This window comes from Loxodonta africana, chromosome 18 (assembly GCF_030014295.1).
Source record: "Loxodonta africana isolate mLoxAfr1 chromosome 18, mLoxAfr1.hap2, whole genome shotgun sequence".
Lineage (NCBI taxonomy): Eukaryota > Metazoa > Chordata > Mammalia > Proboscidea > Elephantidae > Loxodonta > Loxodonta africana.
In genome coordinates this window covers 69,390,370-69,410,585 of record NC_087359.1, presented here as the reverse complement: position 1 = coordinate 69,410,585, position 20,216 = coordinate 69,390,370, and the positions used below count along the sequence as shown (strand labels likewise).

Here is a 20,216-nt window from a genome sequence, read left to right as displayed (position 1 = left end):
GATTCCTATGAGGTGGAAGCCAGACACACCTCCTTTCTCCACCATCTTAACCAATTCTGACATCAACTGTCCTTCCCACAGCATTCCCTCATTCTCTGCTGGGATTGATAATTCATTGCAGTAGCTGCACACAACTCACAGACCTTACTCACGATCATGGGGTTTATTAGGGAAATAACTGGTTACAATTCAAGTTTAGGAATGGTCAGGATACAGTTCTTTCATCAGGCTTCCCAGCTGTGCCCACAGGTGTGCCTCTCTGGCCCTCGACCTCTGCCCTGCTTAGGCAGATGTCACAAAGCTCTTTTAGCTCTGCCAGTAAGTGCCCTGCACTCTGCCAGTAAGCCTCAGCCCAAAGGCGCTTAGCTCTAGCTCTGTGGGTTGGCAGGCCTAGCTCCACCAAGTATCCAGAGGCACCCTATTCTGCCAGAAGCCTCCTGCCAGAAGGCACTCAGCTTTCTTAATTAGTAGGTCTCTCCTGCTGCCATTCCTCTGCCACTACTTCTCGTTGTCTTCAGTGTTACATCTCTGTCTCTCTCTCTCTCTCTCTCTCTCTCTCTCGGTCTCCTGGTTCCAGGAGCTTCTCAGTGCAGGGATCCCAGGTCCAAAGGAAGCACTCTGTTCTTAGCTCTTCTTCCTTGGTAGTGGTGAGATCCTCTCTCTGCTCTGGAATTGGCTCTCTTTTAAGAGAACACTGACCAATTCCCTTGGTGGGCCACAATTACCTTATTTGCCGAGTCCCACCCAATCACTTGGGTGGGAGTTAGAAGACCATGGCGAAAAGGCTACACAAAAGCGATCCATTGCACCACGAACACTGTCCAAGTCAACAGCATCACCCCACCCCTCCACGGTCTCTTTCCTTCCTTCCTAAGACTGTCTCCGGAAGCAACTTGGAAAAACTTACATGCTTACTCTAGAGCAGTCTTACCTCCTTAGAACCAAAGTCCTTTTTCAGAAGAGGCTGTTGTATAACTTTGAATAACAGAGAGGGTTTTCTTTTTTGTTTTCATAATTAGAGGGCCATCATGGGAAGTTTCCTAAAGCTAAGGGACCGTCTTCTTTAAAAATGTATTCCTGCCGACAGAGGAAAATTCAGGGTTGCTTTTCTTCCCCTTTAAGTTTTCATAGGGTTACTGAGTCAGAATCGACTCTACAGTAACAGGTTTGATTTTTTTTTTCTTTTTTAAATATCCAGAACCTCCTACCTATTGCACACCTTCATCTAACCACCCCCCCACAAGCGTTCCAACCTGTTCAGAGCTGGGGCGGCCTCCCCCGTCTGGTACCTGTAACCCTGCTGCACCCCGTTCCTCACACTGGCCAGGCCTGAACAGTTTGATTTTGTCTTTGCTGGAGGGGTTACAATTACAGCATGACCTTGATGTCTTCGTTCAAACTGGGAAGGTGTGTGTGATTTGAGAAGTTCCTAATTAGATGAGTTTTCAAGGTCATTTACTTGTTTTTTAATTTAGAAGATGCATTTTTTGCAGTCAGAAAACCCAAGCGGTGCAGACAGCTATGAAATGGCAAAAGCGTGCAGGGGGTAATATTTAGAGCACTAAGTGAGGCCTCTTTGCCCCCAGCATCAACCTCTGAAGAACCATTGCCCTGATCCACCACTCAGCCTCAGGAATGCTCGCTGCCCCAAGTTGGGGTGGGAGTGAAATGAAAGGAGGTTAGCACTCCCCTTGACAAGGATGGACGAGGCCCTCAGCCCTTGAAACACACATACAGTTAAGGGGTTGCCACCAACTTTGTGGCATCTGACCAAAGTTTAAGGAGCTCTGGTGGTGCAGTAGTTAAGCACTCAGCTGCTAATTGAAAGGTCAGTGGTTCGAACCCACAAGTACTCCATGGGAGAAAGATGTGGCGGTCTGCTCCTGTAAAGATTACAGCCTTGAAAACCCTATAGGGCAGTTCTACTCTGTCATTTCGGGTCAGTATGAGTCAGAATCACTCAATGGCAGTGGGTACGAATACAAACCGAGACAAAGTCAATTGAGTTTCTAAAAAGATTTTTAAAAGCCATAACAGAAGCAACATTCTGAAAGTCAAGGTGATTCTAGATTTGAAAGAGCCAGGTTGTGGAGCAGAGAAATAACTTCGCATTCCAAGATACTGACTTTCAATATCAACAGCCAAAGCCTGGATGATGGAAATCCTGAGGCAGGTCGTAAGGCTTACTGCATAAACCAGAGTCCAGAGGCACCCCTGGGTGAGACAGTTAAACGCTTGACTCCTACCCGAAAAGTTGGCAATTCGAATCCACCCAAAGGTGCCTCAGAAGACAGGCCTGGAGATCTGCTTCCGAAAGGTTGTGATCTTAAAAACCCTGTGGAGCAGGTCTACTCTGACACACATGCAGTCGCCATGAGTGACAATCGACTCAGTATCAATTACTAAAAGAAACAATCAACAGCCAAAGCCTGGGTGATGAGGATTCGAAGGCTTACTTATAAACCAGAGTCCAGAGGTGAGCCAGTGATATATGGTTCCACTGGGGAGAGGGGAGGAGTCAGAGGGAGAGAGGAGAGTCAGGGAGCAAGTCACTGGTGTGGTCACTGTAAAGGGGGTCAGAATCCTGATCATTCCTTGGGTCAAAACCCTGGGGACAAGGATGATGGAGTGCACTTTGGGTTGGGGGATCAACAAAGCAGAGAGAATTTGTGCTTTGCTTCTAAGGTGTTGTTAGTTGCTGTGAAGTTGCATGTCGCCCTCCCCATCCCCTGCTCCGACTCTTGGCAACCCCATGAACAACTAAAGGAAACGCTGCCTGGTCCTATGCCATCTCCATGATCAGTTAGGGATCGAACCATTGTGATACATAGGGTTTACACTGGCTGATTTTCAGAAGTAGAGGCCAGGCCTTTCTTCCTAGTTCATCTTAGCCTGGAAACGCCACTGAGACCTGTTTAGCATCACAGCAACACCCAAGCCTCCAATGACAGACGGGTGGTGGCTGCATATGAGGTGCATTGGCTAAGAATTGAACCAGAGTCTCTGACGTGGAAGTCTAGAATTCTACCACTAGGAAGAAGTCCTTGATCCAACCCACTGACAGAAAGTAGGGATGGCAGCCGATGTGTGTGTGTAATGGCACCTTAAGAAAAGCTCTGCTCGCTCCAAAGAGCACCAAGAGAGTTATTTAAAGATTCCTGTGTTTCCTGGAGGGATGTGCAAGAGGCTAAGCATGAGCTACAAGACACAGAGAGAGCTGGTGTTTGGGGCAGGGAAAGTGAAGGGTAATCTGTGTGGACCAGGAACCTGGAGAGCAGGGAGGCGTGTGGATACCTCAGCCCTGTGGGGATAATGTGAAAGCCACTTCAATAGGATAATTCGCCCCCAATGAATAGGAGAGAATAGAAGAATCCAGAATTGTCCACGGACAGATATCCAGAATGACGTCTTTATTCTGAATTGGCAGAATGGTTTCCTGTCCACAGAAACAAGATGTGCTCCAGGGTATTGCAGGATCACTTACACAGAAGAAGTAAAATTCCACTGGGGAGTGCCGAGTCCCAGGACTGGGAAGGACCAGGTCTGCTCCTTGGGAAACCTCCTTCCCTGGACCTGGACCAATCGCTGAGAGGACATCGATGAAGAGCCGGGTGGGGTCCCTCCCTTCTGGGGTCTGTCCAGCTCATAGGACAGACATTTGAATTAGTAATTGCTAGTGGATGATAGCCCCAAGAGGGGAAGCATAGAGCTGTAGAGGGCCTTAGAGCTAAAGAAGTTCATCATTCTACCGAGGAGAAGACAGCCTGCCCTAAAGAAGTCATATTCAAGCCAATATTTGAAAGATGAGTAGATTTTAAACAAGGGGAAGAGGAGACAATGGAAAAAAAAGCCATCTAAATAGAGGTGAGAGAGTGTGTGTATGTGTATTCAGGTATGATTATTCCCATTTTTGAGAGGAGAAAGCCAAGGTTCAGAGAGGATAAGTAACTTGCCATAGGCCAGAGTGTACCAGCCCAGGTCTTTTTTTATCATTGTAAAAATATATATCATACAACGTTTGCCATTTTAACATTTTTCAGGCATACGATTTAGGGATATCAATCACACTAATAATGTCATAAAACCATCACCCATAATCATTGCCAAATTTTCTATTACCATAAACAGAAACTCACTGATTTCTAAACAATGGCTTCCTCTTCCCTCCCCTCTCCTACCCCTGGTAACCGCTAATAAGCTTTGGTCTTTATACCAAACCAAACCTGTTGCCATCAAGTTGTTTCGGATTCTTGGCAACCCTATGTGGCCCCACGTGTTGCAGAGTAGAACTGCACTTCATAGGATTTTCAAGGCTGTGAACTTTCTGAAGCAGATCACCAGGACATTCTTCTGAAGTGATGCTGGGTGGGTTTGAACTGGCAATCTTTCAGTTAGTAGTCAAGTTCTCATCCTTTTGTACCACCCAGGGAGTACTTGGTCTCTATACATTTGCCTATTCTTGTTATTTCATATGAGTGGGATCATGTAATATTTGTCCTTTTGTGACTGAATGACTGACTTCGTTCAGCATAATATTTTCAAGATTTATCCATGTAGCTTGTATCAGGACTTCTCTTTATCGCTATGAAATATTCTACTCAATGGATATACCACAGTTTGTTTATCCACTCATTCATGATGGACATTTAGGTTGTTTCCACCTTTTCATAGCCCAGATCTTTCTGACTGTGGCTTCCATTGCTGGGTCACTATCACCCACTGCCCATGTTAAAGAACAGGGAGAGAACCTTGTGATGAGCCTGTCAAGCACAGTCTGAGCAGAGGCAGCCACATCGCTCCTGGAGGGGCAACTCCTCTTGTCACCTCACACATCAGATCTCCAGGCTGGGAATGTTTCTGATGTTCTTCCTCTTCACAGCCCTCAGCCCGCCCTTGACCAGGTTACTGACTGCGATGAGGACCAAGTTTCTCCGTAATCTCTGGATTCAGCTGTGATGCCTTTGACACACCTGAGACCAAAAGAGTCACATGATCATCTTAGTCGACACACAGAAGGCATTGGATAAAGTCTAACAACCATTCCCGATAAAAACTCTCAATAAGATAGGAATAGAAGGGAAATTCTTCAACATAATAAAGGGCATCGGTTTTTTTTTATACAAAACCAGGAGACCCCGGTGGTGTAGCTGTTAAGAGCTACGGCTGTTAACTAAAAGGCCAGCCATTTGAATCCACTAGGCGCTACTTGGAAACCATATGGGGCGGTTCTACTCTGTCCTATAGGGTCGCTATGAGTCGGAATTGATGGCAGTGGGTTCGGTTTTTTGGTTTATACAAAACCAATAGCCAACATCATTCTCAACAGAGAGAGGCTGAAAACATTCACTCTGAGAAACAGGAACAAGACAAGGATGCCCTTTTCCCCACTTTTATTTGACATTGTGCTGGAAATCCTAGCTAGAGCAATAGGGCAAGAAAATGAAATAAAGGGCATCCAAAATGGTAAAGAAGAAGTAAAACTATCCCTACTTGCAAACGATACGATACTATACGTAAAGAACCCTAGAGACTCCACGAGAAAACTACTGGAACTAATAGATTCAGCAGAATAGCAGGATACAAGAAAAATCAGTTGGATTTCTATACATGAATAAAGAGAATTACTAAAAGGAGATCAGGAAAGCCGACCTGAGACCACCTGAAGACTCACCGACCCTGTGCATAGTATTTGGCGGCCATCGAACCACAGGGTGATGCTGCTTCTTGTAGAACCTCTCGCACACTAGACCCCCTGTTAATGCTGGGCCTTCTCTGAGAACTGTCTGCCAAGACCTCTCTCTTCTCCAACCCCCTGACTTTCATGTGATGCTGGTGAGCAGGAGGGGATAAGGGGATGCTGCCTCCCTGGGAGCTAAATCTTGTCTTTCCCATGCTTTCCCTCTGACCTCACACTATTTTTAACTAACATTCATTGAGACCTTGCCATATGCCAGACAGCTTTCTGGGTACAGACAGTATCATGAAGAATGAGGCCTCGCCCCTAGTGAGCACCCTTAGCTATGAGCTGGTTCCTTACTGCTGGAATGCTTTGCCTGATATACCAGATTGCTTGCAACAACAGCAATCTCTACCCCTCCTGCTATCCATCCTCTATGCAATATGACTTTGTTGCTCCTCCCATCAACCCAAAAAACCAAACCCACTGCCGTCGAGTCGGTTCCGACTCATAGCAACCCTATGCACAACAGGATGAAACACTGCCCTATCCTAAGCCATCCTTACAATCGTTGTTATACTTGAGCTCATTGTGGCAGCCACTGTGTCAATCCACCTCCTTGAGGGTCTTCCTCTTTTCTGCTGACCCTGTACTCTGCCAAGCATGATGTCCTTCTCCAGGGACTGATCCCTCCTGACAACATGTCCAAAGCATGGAAGACGCAGTCTTGCCATCCTTGCCTGTAAGGAGCATTCTGGCTGTACTTCTTCTAAGACAGATTTGTTTGTTCTTTTGGCAGTCCATGGTATATTCAATATTCTTCGCCAACACCACAATTCAAAGGCGTCAATTCTTCTTCGGTCCTCCTTATTCATTGTCCAGCTTTCACATGCACATGATGTGATTGAAAATACCATGGCTTGGGTCAGGCGCACCTTAGTCTTCAAGGTGACATCTTTGCTCTTCAACATTTTAAAGAGATCCTTTGCAGCAGATTTATCCAATGCAATGCGTTTCTTGATTTCTCGAATGCTGCTTCCATGGGTGTTGATTGTGGATCCAAGTCAAATGAAATCCTTGACAACTTCAATCTTTTCTCTGTTTATCATGATGTTGCTCATTGGTCCAGTTGTGAGGATTTTTGTGTTCTTTATGTTGAGGCGCAATCCAATCTGAAGGCTGTGGTCTTTGATCTTCATCAGTAAGTGCTTCAAGTCCTCTTCACTTTCAGCAAGGAGGGTTGTGTCATCTGCATAACACAGGTTGTTAATGAGCCTTCCTCTAATTCTGATGTCCCGTTCTTCTTCATATAGTCCAGCTTCTCGGATTATTTGCTCAGCATACAGATTGAATAGGTATGGTGAAAGAATACAACTCTAATGCACACCTTTCCTGACTTTAAACCAATCAGTATCCCCTTGTTCTGTCTGAACAACTGCCTCTTGATCTATATAAAGTTTCCTCATGAGCACAATTAAGTGTTCTGAAATTCCCGTTCTTCGCAATGTTATCCATAATTTGTTATGATCCACACAGTTGAGTGCCTTTGCATAGTCAATAAAACACAGGTAAACATCCTTCTGGTATTCTCTGCTTTCAGCCAGGATCCATCTGACATCAGCAATGATGTCCCTGGTTCCACGTCCTCTTCTGAAACTGGCCTGAATTTCTGGCAGTTCCCTGTTGATATACTGCTGCAGCCATTTTTGAATGATCTTCAGCAAAATTTTGCTTATGTGTGATATTAATGGTATTGTTCTATAATTTCCACATTCGGTTGGAATAAATATGGATCTCTTCAAGTGCTGTCATTTTGATGTCTTTTTTGTGTGTTGTTGACAGTTTCTTTGTTGCACTTTTTTCTGTGCTAAGTTGTTTTTCTTTATATATTTTCTTTTCCTCTTTTTCATTGTTGTTAATTTTGTATTTGCCGAGTTTTTATGTTTTTCCTGTTTTTTATTTTGATATGTAGTATTTTTTTTTTTTATTGTTAGGTTCCTTTGTGGTTACCTTAATATTTATCCTTATTTTTCTACATTTAAACTAATCTTTTATTTCTTCATATCGCCTTGACTTCCTCTTCATATGAAAGATCTATGACTACATTTTTTAGTCCCTCTTTTTTGTTTTAATGTTGTCATCTTTTACATATGACACCTCTGTTTCCCTGTTTTGAGCATTTTAGCTTTGATTTATTTTTGTGATTTCCCTATCTGGGTTGATATCTTGTTGCTCTGTCCTATGTTCTAGTTTTGGGTTGTTATCTGATGTTATTGACCTTCTAACCAGAGGACTCCATTTAGTGTTTGTTGTAATTTTCACTTGGTTTTTGCAAATTCCCTAAACTTCTGTTTGTCTGGAAATGTCCTAATATCACCATTATATGAGTGACAGTTTTGCTGGATATGTAATTCTTGGCTGGCAGTTTTTTTTTTTTTTCCAACCGTTTGTGTATATGTCATTCCATTACCTTCTTGCCTGCATGGTTTCTGCTGAGCAGTCCAAGCTTAGTCTTATTGCCACTCATTTGTAGGTGATTTTTCATTTATCTCTAACCGCTCTTAAAATTCTCTCTTTATCTTTGGTTTTGGCAAGTTTGATTATAAGATGTCTTGGTGACTTTCTTTTGGTATCTACCTTGTGTGGAATTCGATGAGTATCTTGGATAGATATCTTCTCATCTCTCATGATATCTGGGAAGTTTTCTGCCGATAAGTCTTCAACAATTCTGTCTGTATCTTCTGTTATCCCCCCTATTCTGATACTGCAAGCACTCATAGGTTATTCCTCTAGATAAACCAAAAAAAAAAAAAAAACCAAACCCAGTGCTGTCGAGTTGATTCTAACTCATAGCGGCCCTATAGGAAGAGTCGAACTGCCCCATAGAGTTTCCAAGGAGTGCCTGGCAGATTCGAACTGTTGACCCTTTGGTTAGCAGCCATGGCACTTAACCACTACACCACCAGGGTCTCCTCCTCTAGATAGGGTCCCATATAATTCTTAAGGTTTCTTCATTTTTTAAAATTCTTTTATCTGGTTTTTCCTCAAGTATGTTGGTTCCAAGTGCTTTGTCTTCAGTCTCACTAATTCTGACTTCCATTGCCTCAATTCTGCTCCTGTGACTTTCTATTAAGTTGTCTAAGTCTGAAATTTTATTGTTAATCTCTTGGATTTCAGTTTGCTGTCTTTCTATGGATTCTTGCAGCCTATTAAATTTGTCATTATGCTCTTTTCTAATCTGCTTATGTTCCTCTAATGCTTTATCTGTGTGTTCCTTGGCTTGTTCTATATTTTGCCTGATCTCCTTCCTGATCTCTCAAAGAGTTCTGTATGTTAATCTTTTGTATTCTATCTCCGGTAATTCCAGGAAGTTCTCTTCATCCAGAAGATTTCTTGATTCTTTGTTTTGGGAGCTTTCTAAAGCCATCATGGCCTGCCTCTTTATGTGGTTTGACATTGACTATTGTCTCTGAGCCATCAATAAGTTACTGTAGTCATTTATTTTATGTTGGCTTACTGCGCCCTAGCTTCTGGTTTTGTTCTGTTTTGATATGCCCACATAGGCTGCTCGAGTGAACTAGTTTGATTATCGGTGCCTTTGAAGCTCTAACGTCCTGTCACCAGGTGGTTAGATCTGTTACTAGGCATGTGAGCCCAGGAGTCCATTCATTTTTCTTCTGTGGATTCAGCTCGTGTGTCCAGATAGTCACCAAGTGTGTGGTGCAGGCTCTCACCTACAGTCCTAGACATGCAGGGTTGATTGGTGTAGGCAAAGGTATCTGGGTGCATTAGGGAGTCGTGCACTGAGCAAGGCAGGGGGCTGACAACTGCCCCTGAATGCCTGTGAGGAAAGCATGTCCCTGTTCCCTAGAGTGCACAGCTGGGTGGGTTTTGCATCTGGACTATGGGCACCCAGTGCTGTTGGCTGTAAGGACTGGGAGGCACCACTTATTCTTAGACCTCTGTCACAGGTGGCTAGGTATTATGGGTGGAGCCACCAGTCCTCAGGCCACTGATGGGGGTAGGTGAGAACCCTGCTTAATAGACAGAGTGTTGTCAAATGACATGAACTTGCCTTTCCACCATGTAGCTGAAAGAGTTGAAGTTAGACTTCAGGTATATACCCTGTTGTACTGTGCTAATGAGGGTCAACATTATTGAAATGGGCCCACACAGTTCTATGCAGGGGTGAAAGGCATTTAAATCCGTGGACCCCTTTTGCCTGTGCCTTGGCAAAGGAGCTGTTTCTGGCCTGGTTTCCCAGCTTAGAGGAGCCAGCAGATTATTTTTTCCCAGATTGTTAATTTGTTCCCTCTTCAAGGCTGGGAGAATGGCTCAGGATGAGCCCAGGGTCCTTCTTCCAGCCCAGGGGATACAGTCAGCTGGGACCCCATGCAGAGCAGGAAGGGATCAGGTAAGTGGGTGAGAGGTTTTTCCCGAAGGGGTATTTTTGGTTTGCAGTAGGATAAATGCAAATACTTATTGTTTGCTGATTGTGGGCTTCTTCTCACTTGTTCTGGACAGCTGAGCAGACTCTCCACCGTTCAGCCTCCCCCAGTGTGGAAAACGCATCCCAAATGCCTCTGCTTGCCTCACCGCACTGGCGGCAGTGGCAGAATCGGCCTGCAGGGTGCCGGTTCCCGCTGGGTCAGGTCCAGCAACCCCTCGCTGCTTCTGAACTGTTTCTCCCTCCCCCTGCCACTCAGTCAGATTCCTCATCTTTGCTTTTGATGTTCAGGGCTCCTAGCTTGTCATATATAATTGATTCACTTGTTTTTTTGGGTCTTTGTTGTAAGAGGGACCACAGGAATTGTCTGACTTCTCCACCATCTTGGCCCTGTGTTCAGGTTGTATCTTGAGTCAGTCTCTTTTGAGATATAAAAGGGAGACGTGAGCAGAGAGGAAGGGGATCTCCTATCACCAAGAAAGAAGAGCTGGGAGCAGACCACATCCTTTGGACCTGTGGTCCTTGTGCTGAGAAAACTCTAGACCCAGGGGAAGACTGATGACAAGGACATTCCCCCAGACCTGACAGAGAGAGAAAACATTCCCCTGGAGCTGGAACCCTGAATTCAGACTTCCAGCTTCTTGGATGGTGAGAGACTAGATTTCTGTTTGTTAAAGCCATCTACTTGTGGTATTTCTGTTATAACAGCACTAGATAACTAAGACAATACCCAAACGTCAGACATGGAGTGAGGCTATCCTAGATTAGCTAGCCTACAATCAACTCACCAGCAGACCACAGATGCATAAATGAGTCCAGCCAAGATCAGCCAAGTCTGGCCACTTCAGAAAACCACCCACTGACCTGCAGACTCATAAGCTATAATAAATGCTTTAGTTTAAACCACTCAGTTTGGTGGTGGTTTGTTACACAGCAATAGTTAACCGATACACTTGGGGATCTTATTTGCTTCTCCCAACAAATCTAGCACCTTCAGAGAAATTAAAGAATTCCTTTCCTGATCACCCTAAGTTTACATAGCTTTTGAATGACAGAAAAAATCTGAATGCCAGTCGATAAGAAAAGAATTCAATGTTCTTTTCACAATAATATAAGACCTTCCAAGGCCTCACATAGCTTCTCTACTTTGTCATTTTAAGATTGCCAAAAATTAGGCAACACAAAATATATAACATCTCACAAGAGTATATAATGTATGATTTAATTTATATGAAATTCTAAAACAGGCAAAGCTAATCAATACTATTCATTAATGAAGAAAGCAGATCACTAGTTTCCTGGAGACAGGGAAGTAGGTTAGACTGCAAAGGGGCATGAGGGGACTTTTGGGGGTGAAGGAAATGTTCTGTATCTTGATTGGGGCAGTAGTTGCCTCAGTATTGACATTTGTCAAAGCTTGTCTCTAAAGTGAAATAAGTCAGTCACAAAAGGACAAATACTGTATGACCTCACTTATATAAAATAAGCAAATATATAGAAACCAAAAAATTATTAGTGGTTGCCAGAGGTGGGAGGAAGGGAAATTTTTGCTTAGGGTGCACTGAATATATGTTAATGGTGGTGAGATAATTTGGAAAAATATAGCAAAAGTGGTAGCACAACTTGAAAAATGTAATCAATGTCACTGAATTGTACATGTAAAGCTGTTGAATTGTTGTATGTTTTGTTATGTATATTTTCACCCCAATAAAAGAAAGAAGAAAAAAATTCTTCTCTACACTTTAAATAAAAATAGGTGCATTTTATTGTGTGAAAATCATATCTCAATAAAGTTGATTTTTAAAGATAAAAATAAAAACTTACGAATTCCATATAGTCTTCTTAAAGTTAAGGACGAAAAAAAGCAAAATAATGGCAATGTTGCCAGTCTACCAGGTTTATTCCTCTCCCTCAGAGGGATAATTTCTGGGGAAGAATTTTTTTTCACCATTTCCATGGCTGGGGGTCAACAGGAAGTAACCCAGTGATTCTCCTAACTGGCCTTGCCCAAGCTGGTCTCACAGACCCAGTGGAAGGGTGTCTGGCAGACATCGTCATTCCATTGGCCGTTGGTCCGGACGTGGGCACAGTCCTCACCTCCACCGAGGCCATGTCCATCCCAGTCATCCGGCTGGTTCTCACCCCAGTTCCTGAGGGGAGAGGAGAACATCAAGTTAGGAAGGTCAGATGGAGCAGAATTCAGGTCTGGGGAAGAGGGGTTGAGGGTCAGCTCCTTGAGGGCACAGCCAATTGAGGACACACTCACTTGAAGTTGGTGTCATAGTCTGTCCCATCCACCCATTTCCAAACTCCTTCAGAATCGCTGAGGCCAATCCAGTGGTGCAAGGAGCATGTATTATCCTGGACAAAATTCTGGGGAGACAAAAGGGTAATGGTGACTTCTCCCTGCCCCAGCCAACTCCTTGGACTAGTGGTTCTAAACTTTAGCGATGCATTAAATCAGTTCAGGAGCATTCAAACATCCAATGCCCAGGCCAGCCTACTCTCTGAGTGTGTGACTCAGACATCAGCAGTTTTTAAAGATCTCTGGTGAGACCCATGTGCAGCCAAGGTTGAGAAACATTGCCCTAAATCTAGACCCTCTGGGGACATGAGCGCCAGAAACCCTCACCTGCTCCTCCAAGGAATTGATGACAACCAGGTGGGCGCCACTCAGCTGGCAGTATTCCTCAGCCTCAGACCAGGACTTCTGAGAATGAGAGAACCAGTAGCAGCTGTCTTTGTGCTCCACCCAGTCAGAGGGACAGTAGGTATTCTGAGAGCCTGAGAAGGCAGAGGGGGTGTGCGTCTGAGATGCTGCCCAGGGAATTGTGGACAGAAATGTGGGGCCAGGTTTTCCCATACACAGTCCTCACCATCAGAGGCATAGGGGGGTAACAAGCACCCAGGGGCAATCTCTAAATTTGTGCCCTCCATCAATACGGGGGAGTGGGGTGAGTGAGGGGAGATTCACTGGCCGGCCTCTGCTGGAACCCCCTTGGACTTACACCCATGGAAAAATGCACCCCTCTGCCCACCCCCTTGCTGTGCCTCTGCTCACCATTGGTCTTGGCAGCAGCCATCTGGCAAGTCACGGATTTCAGCTCATTGGCCAGCTGCTGGACTAGAAGGAGCATGTTGAAAAGACCTGGAACACAGATAGATGGGCAGTAGGGACAGTGCCCTGGGGGTGACTTCTGCTCAACGAGTCCCTGGAGGTCAGGTGCCCATGCACAGACCCCCACCTAGGAGCCATCATGTCCTCCCACACACCTTCCCAAGGTGAAGCCGAGCAGTGGTCTCTGACCTGCTTTGAGTTCCTGCACCTGTTTATCCAGCTCGCTTTCCAGAGTAAACACCTTATCGTTCAAGCTGCGGGCTGGAGGGGAGTGGAGCTCAGCACCCACTAGGCTGCACCCCTCTTTGTCCTGAGCTCCCGGGCCCCCACCCTTCCACACACACTCCTGGAGGGTCTCTCACCTGCTTGCAGCTCCTGCTTGTGTCCCTCCACTTCACCTCGAAGAGATGTTATCATTTCTTGCAAGCTGCCACCTGGAGCACAGGGGGCTCAGTGCCAGAAGTCAGCTGCCACCCTCTCCCCCAGCCAGCCCCACCCCCACCCCCAAGCTTACTGTGGGAGTTCAGTGCCTGGACCTCAGCCATGGTGCTTGATGTGAAGTTGAGGGAAGTTGTTCTCAGGGTCAACAGGTCCCACTGAAGCTTGGAAACTGATTGGTAAGATGGGCCAATCAGAGCCAAGATTGATGGCCTCCTTGCCCTGTGCCAGGCACCGAGCAAGGCACCTTACATGCATTATCTCATTCAGTCCTCATGATGACCCAAAGGGGCAGACACTATTGCTATCCCATATTGCAGATGAGGAAACTGAGGCTTAGAGAGGTGAAGTAATTTGTCTACCCATTGCCATCAAGTTGATTTCCATACATGGTGACCCTATGTGTGCAGAATAGAGCTGCTCCATAAGGCTTTCTTTACAGAAGCAGATCACCAGGCCTTTCTTCCTCAGAGCCTCTGGGCGGGGTCCAAGTGCCAACCTTCAGGTTGGTATTTGAGTGCAAACAATTTGGGCCACCCAGGGTCCTTAATTTATCTACATTACCCAGTTAATAAGTGACAGAACCAGGATTCAACCCTTTTTGTCTAACTCCAGCACTACTACAACCAGCCTTGTCATGGACCCATCACTGTCTCCATCATTACCCCCATGGCTGCCCCCACCACTGCTCATCCATCGCCCCATAAATGCCTCCATCATTGCATCACACAGTGGCCCCGTTAAGGCCCCAATGACTGTTGATGGCACTGCCATTGTCACTAACCCTCACTGTCATCCCCATGACTGCCCTGCTATGGTCACTGTGCCCCATCATTGCTCATGCTATGGTCCTCATCACTGCCCCCATCACTGCCTCACCACTGTACCCCGTTATTGACCCATCCCTGCCACCCCTGCACGCAATTATTGCCCCATCCCTCACTTTGAGATCCGATCACACAGATGATGACCAGCAAAAGGAGGCTGAGGCCCAGGGTGAGCAGGTGGAGGTGGGGTCCGGACCAGAGACGCTGCAGCAAGGACTGAGGAGAACGTGGCCCTGCAGGAGGAGAGGGTGTCAAGAGGAGGAGGGTCCAGGACAAGAGAGGAGCAGGAGAAGAGGGCTGGAGGAAGCTGCCCAGGAATGAAGGCTGGGCACAGGTAAACTAGGGGGAAGGGCTGGAATGGGTGGATTGTAGGATAGAGGATCCCAGGCTTTGACCTTCCAATTATGGGCCAGCAAAATTCTCAGGCACACAGCCCCCTCCCACCTCAGGAACACACATAGGCATATGTGCACACAGGCAGGAGACAATGGTGATGTGTAAGGTCCTATTATCAGGCTCAGGGAGGTGACAGAAGGACACAGAGAGAGTTGGAGGCATTCTGGACCCTATCAGGCTCACACTCATCTGTAATATCAAGTTAAGGAATGAATTTCCCTTCCAAACCCAACTACTCGTTACCCTCCCCCATCCCACTCTAACCTCTCATCCCCTCCCCCACAGAGCCCAGGAAGCCAGGCCAACTGTAATCCTCCCTGTGTCTGTTGTGAGAGCCTCAGATTCACTTCAGATGAGGACCACAAGAGCCTGGGCCCTGATCCCCTTCAGAGCAAGGACCCCACCAGTACTCATTGTGAAGATACAGACATGACCTGACAGAAGAAGCCCTCCTAGACACAACAAAAAGGTGTTTTAGGAGAGACTGCTTCTCTGGGGCTCCTTTCCGCTTACCATTCCTAAACCGCTGGCTTTTCTCTTCACTCTCCAAGGGCTGGATGTCTTCATACTTCACTGACATGCTTGGACGCACACGACCTCTGAGGCTTGCAGAGCTGGAATGAAGACAGGGACAGTGGCCAGGCTGGAGAAAGAGGTAGGCCCAGGGGGCAGCTGGGACTGAGATCAAGGCTAAGGTTGAGGTAAGAGATGAGGTTCAGGTTGAGAATGAGCCTAGAACTAGGGCTAGGAATGGGAACGGACCTGAGTTTGAAGCTGAAGTTGGGAGTGGGGTCAGGAAGGGGTTTGGGCTGGAGTTGAGTTTGGAATTGAAGTTGATGGTAAGGTTGGAACTAAATTTGTCACTATGAGTGGATGCGATTTAGGGGGCTGGAATTGAGGTTGTGTCTCATGCTAGGATTGGGTCAGCACTCATGTTGGGCTATAGATGGAATTGAGTCTAAGCTTGGCACTGAAGTTGGAAATAGAATAGGGTTGAAGTTCCGCTTTTGACTGGGGCTAGTGTTTAGATTCAGGCTGTATCTGCAGTTGAAGCGAGATTGCAGTTAAAGGAGTATCTGCGGTTGGGGTTAGTATTGGGGATTTTGACTGTGGCTAGTGTTGGGGCTGAGGATGGTTCAGAAATGGGCTGAGTTTCTAGCTGAGAATTGAGGCTTCCATGATTCAATCTAGAATCCAGTGGATGGAATAGTCTCAAATCGTCACTTAGTAATTAAATCCTCAATCTGCCCCCTTGTATTTCTTCCCATTTGGTTCCACCCAAGACCCAAAGTCCCCCTCTACCTGCTTTCTCCAACCCTCCTCACCCACTTGGTCCCATCTGTCTCCCCAGGCCAGTTACCTGTGGATAGTCTTGAGCTGTGATTTCTGGTTTCCTCATGCAGCACAGTCACCAGAGCTGGGAATAACTAAGTCCTGGAGAACTTGGGTCAGGGGTGACCAAAGGAGGATCCACACCAGTGACCGGTGTCCTAGCAGTCCTTATATCTGAAAGCCCAGGAGTCTATAATCAGCTATATCCCACTTCCCTGACTTTGGACAATGAATAATAATGAGAATGCATTTAAATTGGAACGTAGGCAGATTGCTTGTGTGTGTGTGTGTGTGTGTGTGTGTGTATGATTGGTTTGGGCCCAACTTTGCCTCCTCCTCCAGGGTGTGCCTTCTTCCTTCATCCCTTCCTTTCAGCTCTCCTGGCTTCCTCATTTTTACTACTTGGGAGGGAGCACCAGATCAGAGGGGCCACAATGCAGTTTGCTGTTTTCCCTCCACCCCAGGCCTGCTTTCACTTCCTGCCTCAATTTCCCGTAATTGTGGGTGTCTCTAGGTGTTGTACACCCTGGTCCAGAGGAGCCCATTTCTCTGCTACTGCTCAATACCAGCCTGGCATCTGAGCCCCAGCCCCAGCTTCCTAAAGGAAGTGGGGAGTGGGAGCAGGGGATGGCTCAGCCCTTGCTCCTGCAGCCCGTAAGTTCACCATGGGTTGGAGACAACTAGGTGACCACTAACAACAACAACATAGCAATTCTGGAATTCAGATTTTCCTCCTCCTCAGGATTGTTTGTTGCGGTTCCTAATGCTGTTTGTTCAGTGATTTTCCTGAACCTATTCTGTACCATATGTATTATTTGTCATGTGTAACCACTGAGGTCTCTACTCAGTTAGATTAGCTGTCAGGTAGTAATTGAACGGCTGTTCTCCTAAATGTCTTAAACAAATAGTTCTTCCAGCCTTTGCTGACACTGTCTGTGTGTATGTGTTGAGAGATGCCTTCAACACTCTAGCAGTTTACAACTCTGCTTTAGCCTTCGCTTCCTGCCTGTGCAGAGCCTCAAGGTCAGCCCAAGGTGAGAGTCTGGGGTCTTCTGAGGTCTTTCCTGGGCATGCATACAGCCTGGTACGATCACATTGCCTTCTAGAACCTAGACATGACAGAAATTTTCAAAGCCCCTTGGGTAAATCTCTTTACCCAGCTTTTCCTTTTAAACTTTTTGGTCAGCCTCTTGTTTGTCCCAATTATTATCCCAGCCTCAGGCAGCTGTGATGTTTGATTGATTTGGACAATCTCCAGGAGAAAGGCTGTTTGCAGTGAACAAGCTTTGAATCAGGCCAAATAAAAACAAGTTCTGAGAGTGGGGTTTCCAGGGAGCTGTCAGACAGATCAAATAATGACGGTTCTCTAATAATGAGGCTTTTGGGGAAGCTCTAAACCCATTCTACCGCCTCCAGTGGCCTACTGGTTTTCTCAGCTACTGTAGTTGCAAGGAAAGAGCCATGGTGGCAAAGTGGTTAAGTGCTTGGCTGCTAACTGAAAGGTCCGCAGTTCGAATCCACCAGCCGCTCTGAGGGAGAAAGATGAGCAGTCTGCTTCCATAAAGATTATAGCCTTGGAAGCTCTGAAGGGCAGTTCTGCTCTGTCCTTGGGGTCGGTATATATTGTAATCAACTTGAAGACAATGGGTTTGGTTTGGTAGTTGCAAGGCTATAGGTTTTCAAGGTAACTGCAGAGCTGGGAAAGAGAGAATGGAAATATAGCAAGTTAAAACACTGTAAAATTTGCTGTTATTACCAAAATTCAGTCATTTTTCTTGAATAAACACTTCTTACATTGTTGGAAGCCTGTGGTTAACTTCCAGATTTCTGAGAAAGTTAATTTTGACAAGTTTTGACAACATCATCATTTCTTTTATTGAGGAGCAAATTTTTGGAAGTCCTTACTCTGTCACTCCAGCTGTGCTCTTTCTTGTTGAGTTTTAAGAGTTCTTTATATATTCTAGATACAAGTACTTTGTTAAGCATGTAATTTGCAAATATTGTCTCCCAATCTGTGGCTTGTCTTTTCACATTGTTTGAATTTTTAATAGATGTTTCTTCTATATTTAACTGTTGTGGCTGGGTAGTTATTACTAATGTAAAGTACTTTGTTTTTTATGTTTATGTTTTATCCAGCCACAATAGCGCATGTTCTAATTAATTCTGGTTAATTCCTGCATTTATACAAATTTTTTTTTGCTTGTGGCTTTAGCTAGATGCTCCAGTGTTGAATACTATCAGTGAAAGCAGAAATCTATCTTGTGCTTGAATTTTTATGTTAGTTCATTTATATTGTATTTTATTGTAAATTTTATTCAAATGTAACATGCAAAAGAAGAGCGCATAAATCATAAGTTTACTGTTCGATTAATCTTCACAAAGTGAATCTGTGTAACCAGCATGAAGTTCAAGAAACGGAACATTACCAGCATCTCAGAAGCCCCCTCACAACACCTGTCAGTACGAACAGCCCCCCAAGGTTAACCGCTATCCCGACTTCTACATCTCAGAATCCTTTTGCCTACCTGGGGACTTTATATATATGCTGTTGTACAGTGTATACTCTTTTTTTCTGTCTGACTTCTTCCACTTCTCCTTCTTCTAGCTTCCTTCCTCCTCCTTCTTCCCACTTCTCCTTCCCCTTCCTGTCTCTCTTCCCTCACCCTTCCAGAGGCCCGTCTTCCCTCACCCTTCCTGGCCCCCCATCTTCCCTCACCCTTCCTGGCCCCCCATCTTCCCTCACTCTTCCTGGCCCCCATCTTCCCTCACCCTTCCTGGCCCCCCATCTTCCCTCACCCTTCCTGGCCCCCCATCTTCCCTCACTCTTCCTGGCCCCCATCTTCCCTCACCCTTCCTGGCCCCCCATCTTCCCTCCCACCCTCCCAGCAGCAATGGCAGGGGAACAGCAACAGCCACCACCAGAGCAGCCTGAAGCCCATCAGCAGCTGTCCCCTAGCGTCCCCAACTCGGGGTTCCTCTGCCAGCCCTTGTGCCTGGGCTGCCAAGGCCAGAGGCCAGAGCGCTGCAACGCAAGATCGAGAACTCCACCTGGTGGTCACATGGCTGACTTCCAACCATTTCATACTTCTGTATATTTGACAACTGTCTTCAGCCTGCATTATATTGCAATCTTTTACTGACTACGATATGTAAATGCTTTGTCACCTATGCCTGTTATTCTTTAAGTGGAGGACAACATGGTTATTAGCCTGGCAGCTACTTTTTTGGGGGAACAGATATTGGGATACTGATGGCTTTACTATGCTTGTAAAGTCTAGAAAGAAGTTATTCGACATGTATCCTGGTTGAAGGCAGCCTATCAAAGAGATTGACAATTTTAGGTACTTTTTAAGGAGTGAGTCCTATAATTAAAGAGTAACAGATGACCTGTGTTGTCTCTGCACGCTCACCTCTGAACCAGTTATTGAACTTCCTTCTAGTCTTTTAAGTAGCCCCCGAGACACACTGCTATAGGCCTGTGCTGTCCGGTACAGTAGCCGCTAGCTACATGCAGCTACTGAGCACTTGAAATGTGGCTAGATCAAGTCGTGTTGTGTTATAAGTGTAAAGTACACACTGGATTTCAAAGACTTAGTATGAAAAAAGAATCTAAAATAATTTTTACATTGATTACAGGTTGAGGTGATAACATTTTTATATATTATTCAAAAGATATTATTAAAAGAAAAAGAACATCAACATCATGTTTGTAGACCCATCCATGTTGTTGCGTGTAGTTGTGGTTTGTTCATGTTCGGTGCTGTGTGGAAGTCCATTTTATAACCATGCCACAATTTATTTCTTCAATCCACTGTAGGCGAGCATTTGGTTTACTTTCAGTTTTTCACTATTTTGAATAGTACTGCTATGAATATTCCTGTACTAGCCTTTTGGTGAATGTATGTAAATACTTCATCTGGGTATACATCCAGGAATGGAATTGCTGGGTCATAGGACATGTGTGTGTTCGGCTTTAGTACT

General features: G+C 45.5%; 1 protein-coding gene and 1 non-coding gene across 2 annotated transcripts; one reads left to right on the top strand and one right to left on the bottom strand.

Annotated features, from left to right (window-relative positions):
* Nucleotides 1–1,657: 1,657 nt before the first annotated feature.
* On the top strand, nt 1,658–1,782 carry LOC111752534 (U6atac minor spliceosomal RNA). The gene has a single exon (XR_002787442.1). It is a non-coding gene; the product is annotated as a U6atac minor spliceosomal RNA (small nuclear RNA).
* A 10,076-nt stretch (nt 1,783–11,858) lies between these two features.
* On the bottom strand, nt 11,859–16,499 carry LOC100656236 (C-type lectin domain family 10 member A-like). The gene is made up of 10 exons (XM_023556368.2): nt 16,264–16,499; nt 15,417–15,517; nt 14,624–14,740; nt 13,757–13,852; nt 13,605–13,676; nt 13,432–13,503; nt 13,186–13,272; nt 12,757–12,908; nt 12,391–12,497; nt 11,859–12,274 (listed from the first exon to the last, which is right to left on the bottom strand). The coding sequence occupies exons 2-10, from the start codon at nt 15,481–15,483 to the stop codon at nt 12,118–12,120; spliced, it is 927 nt and encodes a 308-aa protein (XP_023412136.1). The 5' UTR covers nt 15,484–15,517; nt 16,264–16,499; the 3' UTR covers nt 11,859–12,117.
* Between the last annotated feature and the right edge of the window lie 3,717 nt (nt 16,500–20,216).